This window comes from Balaenoptera borealis (assembly GCF_965194805.1).
Source record: "Balaenoptera borealis genome assembly, chromosome: 1".
Taxonomy (NCBI): domain Eukaryota; kingdom Metazoa; phylum Chordata; class Mammalia; order Artiodactyla; family Balaenopteridae; genus Balaenoptera; species Balaenoptera borealis.
The window spans coordinates 159,247,009-159,256,701 of NC_138860.1; the positions used below are offsets into that span (position 1 = coordinate 159,247,009).

At 45.5% G+C, this 9,693-nt stretch overlaps 1 protein-coding gene across 1 annotated transcript; it reads right to left on the reverse strand.

The window, feature by feature from the left end:
- Nucleotides 1-382: 382 nt before the first annotated feature.
- Nucleotides 383-9,693, reverse strand: ERMAP (erythroblast membrane associated protein (Scianna blood group)). Its single transcript, XM_082352578.1, has 8 exons — nt 9,579-9,693; nt 9,024-9,056; nt 7,974-8,006; nt 6,145-6,165; nt 5,321-5,341; nt 5,197-5,223; nt 5,063-5,089; nt 383-3,055 (listed from the first exon to the last, which is right to left on the reverse strand). The coding sequence occupies exons 2-8, from the start codon at nt 9,031-9,033 to the stop codon at nt 2,331-2,333; spliced, it is 864 nt and encodes a 287-aa protein (XP_082208704.1). The 5' UTR covers nt 9,034-9,056; nt 9,579-9,693; the 3' UTR covers nt 383-2,330.

Below are 9,693 nucleotides of genomic sequence, written 5' to 3' on the forward strand. Positions count from 1 at the left end.
AGAGTTAACATATGTAATGCTTCTGTCTCCATAAATGTCAGTTCTCTTTCCTGCTGGTAAGTTTCCTTGGGTGCAGCCAATGTGAATAATGTGAATTAGTTTTAAGACTGGGATATTCACAAAAGTATGTTTGAAATTTAATATGGATGAGTGAAATGTAAATACCCCATACACGCTATTACTTTACAAACTGATATAAATGAAATACGGAGAAGGCAGACGCAGAAATAAAACTGTGGCTTTATTTTTAACTGTAGTTAAAGCTTGCATGGGTTGAATCAAGGCTGTTCAAAACCAATCCCATAACGTGCTCTTCTCTTACCAGCCCAAAGCCTTTCCCCACAACTTCTCATTCACAATGAAAATAAGAGCATGCCAAACAATGAATAACAAACTTTTATTTAAGGACTGTACAAAAGCAAACAAAAAATTCCATTCAGGAGCTGTGATAGTTAATTTTACTGGGCCATAGGGTGCCCAGATATTTGGTCAAACATTATTCTGAGTATTTCTTTAGGGGTTTTTAGATGAGATTAACATTTAAATCGGTAGATTGAATAAAGCAAATTGCTCTCCCTAATGTGGGTGGGCCTGATCCAATCAGTTGAAGGACTAATGGAACCAAATAGCTGACCACCCCCCAAGTAAGAAAGAATTCTTCCTGCCTGACAGCCTTCAGACTGAGTCATCAACCTTTTTCCTACTTTAGACTCAAACTGAAATATTGGTTTTTCCTGGGTCTTAAGCCTGTCAGCCTTTAAACTGGAATTACACCATGGGATCTCCTGGGTCTTGGGCCTTCAGACTTGGATGGGAACTAAACCATTGGCTCACCTGGGCCTCCAGCTTGCTGACTAACCCTGCAGATCTTGGGACTTGCCAGCCTCCATAATGGTGTGAGCAAATTCCTTATAATAAATAAATATATATATTCTTCCTGCTGTGTGAGTGTGTGTGTGTGTGTGTGTCTGTATACACACATATAAAATATATATTCTGTTTCTCTGGAGAACCCTAATACAGGCACTAAGAGAACTTCTGACAGCCAGATAGATCCACTTTCTGTTGGGCAGAACTGTGTACCCATCTGCAAACTGATAGCTTACATCACCACAAAGAGGTCAGATCACATATGTGGTGTGACTTGAGAGTGATTAGGTTTCTTTCTGAAACCCACACCAAAAAAGCAAGTTCATTATTTTATCCTCACACCTGGTCTACCAACTTCCTATGTGAGATCCGTACTCTCTGATCTAAGAGGCTGTTTGCTTCACAAATAGTCAAGTTTTCCAATATTATGGTCTTATAGAACAAAAGCTTCTACACTGGTGGTTAAAACTGCCACTTTTTCTAGCTGGACCTCTCTGCATCCCAGAGGGGATTCAAAAAGGCCAGTGCAACAGATGGCCTAACCCACTGCTGCCTTTTCAAGGCCACACACAGCTGAGCTGCTCTGTTTGAAGCCATACCTCCCAGCTTCCTGATTGCGCTCCTGAGGTTTTTCAGGATTACGGCTACCACGTTTAAAGTCCCCATACCTGGTTATCACCAAGTTAGCTTTGAAAACATGTACATTAGCGCTGAATGTCACCAAACTATGCTGTAAACAGCATCAAGGAAATAGAAAAGGGTGGCTTTTTTTTTTTTTAATTCCTCTGGGCTTCTGCCCTATATTCTAGAAGAAAGAAGGAAGAGTGTGTGATCCAAAACATGTTTACTTTTAAAAAGCTGGCTATGGGGGCTAGAGGCCTGAACAGAGAAAAGGAGAAAAGCAGTTCTTGACGGGATAAGTAAGAAGTCAGTACCGGTCATCATAACTTCATGACTACAAGCCTGAGTGCAGGATGAGGCAGGATGAAGTGCTTTTAAACAGCCCCTCGAGTAAAGAGCCCCTGTATCTCAGTGACACACATTCAACACCACCACCTAAACCTAATCTGATTGTTCACTTGGTTTTCTTCCCGTTTTTTTTTTTTTTTTTTTTTTTTTTTGCTCACACCACACAGCTTGCGGGATCATAGTTCCCCAACCAGGGATTGAACCTGGGCCCTCAGCAGTGAAAGCACAGAGTCCTAACCACTGGACCGCCAGGGAATTCCCATCATTTGGTTTTCAAGAATTCTTCCAGAGCAATGCAAACTTCAAGTCCCCAGAAGGAAGACATGGTTTAGAACTGAGCCCTGGGAGAAAGTTGGTACAAGAGAAACCACAAAGGGGCCTGGGTTGGGGGAAAGGAGGAGAGACGGTCCAGAATCAGGTGGTTAGGCCAAGAGACTGAAATCCAGGGCACTGGGCTGGAGGGTCCGGGGAGCAGGAGATGAGGCTCATCCCTAAAAAGAAGGAACCTTGAGCCCCTGAAGAGCTGGGCCAATGTCAGAGGGCCAGGACAGGATCATATCTCTGAGTGGGAGGAGCTCTGGTGCCTGAGCGGGGAGCAGAAAAGGGTCCACCTGCAGGGCCACATCTCCATTAGCAAGGCCTTTTTCTTCTGGCTTGGGGACAGTTGATTCTTCCGGTTTTTGGAGTTCAGAACAGATGATTAGAGGTGCCATGTTTTTCCCTCCATCATGAAGGCAAGGTTCAAAGAAAGGGCGAAGGGGGCCAGAGAAACTGTGGGTGAAAGTAAAGATGTGGGACTGGTCGGTCACGTTGTAGAAGGAAATGACTCCTGCTTCATAGTCCAGAAAAATCCCCACACACCGCGGGGGCTCTTTCAGGCGGAAGGAGGTCTGCGGGGATGTGAGGGCCTCGTACTCATTCCCGCGATTCTGTCGCAGGAGCCAGTGTCCATTGGCGGGCGAGGCGGTGACCTTCCCCTTCCTGCTCACTGACTCACTACACACCCCCAGGGCCCATTTGGTCTTGTCTGCCACAGACACCTCCCAGTAGTGACAGCCAGCTATGAAGTACTCAGAGCCCAGGACACTGACGACGAAGTCAAATCGCTGAGGGTTGTTGGGCACAGGCTGCCTTGTGTCTCCAAGCTTCACGCACCTGCGGTCCTCAGACAGGATGAGTTTGGGATGCGCTGTGTCTGGGTCCAGGGTCACTGTCACTGCAGAGAGTCACAGAGAGGTGAGGTTTGAGACAGCTAGGTCTCAAGGGATCTCTGAGTAGCTTTGGAGGGAATAATCATCCCTAGGTCTGCAACCACTGTCATCGGCCCATTTTAGTTTATGGTGCCCTCACCGTCACATGTCCTTGAACTAAAGAAAATTGTCTTCCAGTCTCCTAGATCTGCTGATGGTCTACTAAGTAAAAGAGGAAACGTTTCTCACCCATCTGTGAAGCTGCCTTAATCCTTAGGAAATACTGCCTTTGTCTTTGCTAGTCCAAAGAAATCTAATTCCTGATAATAAACAGGCTTTGATGTTAGACCCAGTAGCTAGATAGCATGTTTTGAGTCCCAGCTCTGCCACAAGCTAGTTTTGTGACCCTGGGCTTGTTATTCATCTCCAAACCTTAGTTTCTTCATCTGTAAAGTGGGAATAATAGCAGCACCTATGTTGGAGAGCTGTTGTGCTGATTTGATGAGCTAATGCATGAGATAGTGCCTTGTTCACACAGTGAGTGTGTGACGCTCATTTTCTTAGCTAAAATTATTGCTTATCACTATCATTTTAACATGGTAATATAGAGAGACTTCCCTGGTGGCGCAGTGGTTAAGAATCTGCCTGCCAGTGCAGGGGACATGGTTCAATCCCTGGTCCAGGAAGATCCCACATGCCGCGGAGCAGCTAAGCCCGTGCGCCACAACTACTGAGCCTGCACTCTAGAACCCACAAGCCACAACTACTGAGCCTGCGTGCTACAACTACTGAGGCTGCATGCCACAACTACTGAAGCCTGTGTGCCCTAGAGCCCATGCTCCGCAACAAGAGAAGCCACCACAATGAGAAGCCCGCACACCGCAATGAAGAGTAGCCCCCACTCCACGCAACTAGAGAAAGCCCACACGCAGCAACAAAGACCCAACGCAGCCAAAAATAAATAAAATAAAAATGTTAAAATAGAGAGATGGATTCTTCCTTAAAATTGTGGATTATGAGGGTCACAGTGAGTCTCCCTCCTTCCCCAAGTACGGAAAACAGGCTCTTCTTGGAGAGTTAAATACATGAAATGTGTACTCGGTCAAAGTAGTGGGAATGAGTCAGACTGTGAGAGTGAAAAGTGTTTGTAAGTTCCCAGAATTCCAACCAAGGTGACCTGGTGTTTTCTCAAGTGGCCGACTCATGGATTATATTTTTCCTGCCTGAAGGAAGACCCTGTGAACGGAAGGGGGATGAGCAGCTTGCAAAGTGGAGAAGGACTGCAAAGCAGTGAAAATAACAGGTCTCGTTCAAACAGCAGCAAAACATGCAAACTAGGAAACAATTGAAAAGAGATGTGCAAGTCTTTTTGAAGAAAACTATGAAAACTTTTCGTAGTCTACATTGTTGGGGCATCTGCCCAACTCACTCCCTTCTCTGAGAATCACCACCCCCCAAGGAAACTGATCTTCAGAGAAAGAAGGATGTGGCAGATGCGTAGAAAGAAGAGACAGGAGCACTGGCTATCTATCTATCCAACAGCGGGAAAGGAAGGACTTCCCAACCTGAAAGCACAGAAGAGACTACACAGGAAAAGATGAATAGATTGGACTACAGAAAAATAAAACACTCATGCATCCAAAAAAAAAAAAAAAAAAAGGAAATTAACATGCAAATGAAAAACTCAGAAAAATATTTTGTGAAAAATAGGACCAAGAGTGAATATAGAAAAAGTCCCCACAAATCAAAAAGTAGCCAGAATAGGACAGGCGCAGACAAGCCAAAAAGATAAAATACAAATAATCAATGAACTTAAGAAAAATCTCAAAAATCATAGAAAACCCATAAGAAGAGTAAACCAAATATTTATCAGTGTTCTAAAAGAAGGGAGACTTTCTGAATCAAAGATTTTTAAAATTTGATAAGCAGATAAACAGATTTGACTTAAATGTTTTTTTTAATTACAGTCTGCCTTCCAAAGGAACAGAGCAATGGGCTCTGAAATGTGGATCCATTAAACTGGTGTAACTTACCAAAGTGTAGCCGGGCCCTTCTCCAGCCTGAAAGACAGAAAAAGGGATTGTTAAAGTGATGGAGAAATGGAGACCTCCTGGTGCAGGTGGAGTGGGGGCAGGTAGAGTGGGGGGACAGGGTGAGTGCACCTCACCTGAGTTTGCTGCAGCTCTCTTTAACTCTACAAAAGAAGAAACAAGGGGAGTGAGCTTTCACTGGAAACATAGAATCAACAGGAGATAAGTTGGTATAGAAGTTATAAGAACAGGGGAACTTACTCAGTTCACGCCGGAGTTTCTCTAAAGAATAACAATTTGACAAATCAGAATGAGGGCTTGTACGTGCCTGTGATGCTCCGGTCCCATCCCAACTGCATTCCCAGAGCAGATCCCCACTAGCAATACCCTGAACTTTCCCCATGACAGTGTTTCCAACAGCAGTGGCTCCCAGCCATGGGCCTGGGGTCCCCAGAGATACTCTAGAGGGTCAGCGAGTCCCTATGGGAGCCAAACCTGACCTGCAGATTGAATCAACAACACATCTCACACATGTAAGTGATGGCAACATAAACGTATGTAGATGTTGAGGGAGAAGAATAAAATATAAGTTCATTTAAAACTATTACTAATTTCCATTAGATTTTCTTATGCATATTTTCTCAATGTAAAATCAAATAGACATATCACATGTCTGAGGATTTGGGGTTGTTGTTGTTATGAAGAGGTTCTCATACATGAACAGGTGGAAAAGCACTGTTCCACATATTCAGTTGAATGAGAATCCATCTACCTTGGGTCCCACTGAAGGGAACATCATGCCTGAGTGACAGAAGCGTCTCCCAGATGGCTTCACCTATGGAAGGTATCTCTCTTCTTGCTAAAACATTTCCCATTTAGAGACTACATAACAGTTGTGCAGGAAAGAGGAGCACAGAATATTTGAGAAAAAAGAGGCCTTAGGGAGCCAGGAAATTCCCAACCCTCATGCTTGAAGTATCCTTGCCCCCTCTCTTCTGCCCCAGGAGGTGAATCTGAGACTCTCGTCATAAAGCAAAGATGTCAGCAGAAGGAGGTTTGTGGCACGGATGAGGAGCAGAACTTACTGAGGGCTTTATAGAGACGTCCTAAAAAAACACAGAAAGAGGCACAAGTGAGCAGATCCTGCCGCTTTTTCCCCAGGGCCCAGGAAGTCTCATCACTCCACCCCCATGCCCCCCAGCCTCCAAACCCCACCCCCGGCAGAAAGAATGATGACAATCCTATCAGCCCCCAATACAGTCACATCCCCCTAAGGGCAGACTGGGGGATTCACCGGTGCTGGTGCCACTTTCCAGATGACCTGGACTACCCTGACTTTGGTTCCTCTTCCCTTCCTTTTGTCTGTCTGGTTTCATTTCCACTGTTCATATGAGTGTTTCCAATATGTTTGTAACTGAGTGTCCATGAGTGTATGCCTTGCCGCCTTTTTATAACTGTTTATAATATCTATGGTGTAAAACCAGCTGAAGGCCTACCATTGACTTACTGATGTGGGCTGTTATTCTCTACACTAACCTCCCCCCACCCCGCTGAAGCACTGTGGAGAAACACAAATTTGGAGACCCCAGAAGGTCTGGGACGTGTGCATATGCTTCTGTGCTTTGGGGGAGTACTTGCAGCCTCTCTGGAAGGGTCATCTGCCCACATTTCCCCTTAGCACTGGCCCTGCCGCAGAGTTGAAATTATACATTTGAGTTCACTGCCAGGCCCTGTGCTAAGGGCTGGGCATGTGTTAGGTGTTGGGCATTGGGGCAGTGAAGCTGAATATGATATGGCCCCTAACAAGATAACGGTTTATTTTTACCATTCCCACTACCAACAGCCTCCATTTAGTGTGTCCTGTTTTTATGACGTAGGCCCTGAATCCGCTTAACAATGTGAGGTGCATATAATTATTATTCCCATTTTACAGAGTGGTGGTCTGAGGCTCAGAGGGACATGGAAATTTATCCAGATTATCCAGCTGGTAAGTGGCCAAGGAGGCAGGATTCAAACCCAAGTCTGTCTGATTCCTAGCTGGAGGCCTTCCCCACTACACCACACTGTTCCTTCCCTTCTAGGACACGACGGTCATTGTGTCCCTGAGGTGTGCACCCCCATGCTTTAACTAGCCTGGAGCAGATGTGAGGGGGGAAGGGAGGAGATGCCGAAATCACTGCAGGTGGAGCCATTTCTGAGCCAGTGACTCGTCTTCCCAGCTAGACTTTCAGAGGGCAGAGCCCTACCTGCTTTTTGGTACCTGGGGTGTCTGTCTTTTACCCTCAGTGGCCCAGAGCAAACATTCAATTAATGAAGACAAAATGGCAATAAGGGAAAGGTTTCAGGCACTGTAGTAGGAGTTTTGTGGGTTTTTTTTTAAGTTGTCTCTTTTAATCCTGAAAATAATCGGGTGAAGAGATCTATTATCCCCATTTTACAGATGAGGAAACCAAAACTCAGAGCAGTAAAGCAACTTAACCCAGCCAGTAAGTGGCAGGTCTGAGCCAGGTGCTGCTGACTCCAGAGCCTAAGCCCCTCCCACTGTATCATACCACCTCTCTCAATGCAAAGATTGTATAGATCCTCCTATAATACCATTTTAATATATGTTAAAATAGTATACGGATCTTCTTTTTAGGTGATTGGTGGGAAAGCCAATGACAGAACCTATGAATTTTGACCCCAGGCATCCCTTTGGCCACTGCTACCAACCCTATAACCCCTTGATATTAGAAAATAAATTCCAATGGTATTAACAGAGAATATATGTGTGGTGTGTGTGTGTGTGTGTGTGTGTGTGTGTGTGTGTATACACATACACCACATATATATTGTATGTATAACAACCATCGGCATTTATGTAGGAGAAAAAATGTTATTTGTTCCCTACCCCTTATTCTATATATATAATTACCTTTTTCTTTTGCATGGTCTGAGAGAAGATTTTCTAGAGGAAGGAAAGTAAAAGAAAATGAGATTCTGTGCCATTACCTTGAGGGTCCCTGCTTCCTATTGAATTTATGGGCTCTCGAACCTGTCCCCCTCTATCTCCACCTCCACTTCCCTGATCCAGGCCCTCATCTCTCTCATTTGGATGCCAGAAAGAGCGGCCCAAATTGCCCTCAAATTCTGTTTCGCTCCCTCTGGCCTCCTCTCAACACAGCAGCCAGAGAGAGCTTTCTGGAAGCACAATTCTGGTCAGGATAGCCCATTCGCAGCTTCTCCACAGCCCCGAGGAGAAAGACGAAAACCCTTCATGGGATCTGCAAGGCCTCACATGCTGATCCCCGCCTAACTCTGCAGCAGTACCTTCTGCCACATTTCCCCTCACTTTTGCACCATGTATCTTTCTCAAGCTGTTCTGCTTTGGTTGTTTCCTATTCCCCCTTCCCCCATGCCTGTCCGTCTTCCAGATCAAACATCACTGGGAACATCATCTGGAAACTCCTCTGCCATCCCTGAAGTTTGGTTGGTTCCACCCAGTCACCGTCTTCCCAGCCTTCAGAACTTCCTTTTGTGGTTTTTTGTACATATTTATTTGTGTAATTATTTAATGCACGTATACCTCCCTGACTAGACGGAAGGTTCCAAGAAGGCAAAGACCGTGTCCGCTTTCACTCACTGTTGTGTCCCCAGCATCTGGTATAGTCTGCACCACTTAGCAGGGAATTATCAATTATTTGTTGAATGACTAAACGGGTCCCCTACCTTAGACCTACACAACTCCCCCAGGATAAGATCAAGCCATGAGCTCAGAGACAAAATCACCAAACATGCTGGAAGGCAAGTTATTACAAGGAAGAGTCAGCAGAAACTGGGAACGACAGGTTTTGACACCACCACCACCACCGTCACCACCCAGCAGATGCTGGGATCTTCAGGTCTGGAATTTAGATTAGTGGGCCCTGGGGACACAAAAATGAACAAAACGGAGAAACATACCTGCCCAGCCCAGGACACTCACCTACCTCCATTGCGTGTTCATAGAGAAGCCTCTCTGGAAGGGAGAGAGAGAGAGAGAGAGATATCACCTCGGCTTAAGGAAGGGCCTTTTCTAACAGGCAGAGCTGTCCAAGGGACCACAGGCTGCCTGAGCAGGACTTTGCTCCTTGTCGCTGTGGGTGTGTGACCATCAGAAAGGATTAGAGGGTCTTCAAACCATCAGACAGGGAGAGGACTGTTCAGTTATGTGACTTTCAAGGTCCTTGGCAACCCTGCGAGCCATGAAATGCAACCATACTAATGAGGGTTTTATCCAATGGATATGATTGGATTTCTTAATTAATTAGAAGACTGGCATCATGCCAGTCTTCTAATTAATTCACAGCTCTGCCCAGGAGCTTTCTGCACTTTCTTTGATCCTCTCTTCAATGTGGGTCCCCAGAACACAGCTCTACCAGTTTTCTCCCAGACAACCTATGGATAACTGTTAGGTCTATGTCTGCTTCCTCCCAGCCTTTTCCTAGAGAGGCTGCAGTACCAATTCCTGCCAGCCTGGGCTCCCTTACCACTTAGTTACCTTTTGACCTTCTTTGCTTCCAGATGATGTAAATGCCCACCAAGATGAAAATCCCCAGGACAGGCAGGATCACAGCAAGAGCCACTGCTGATGAGGAGAACCTCCCTGGAGATGG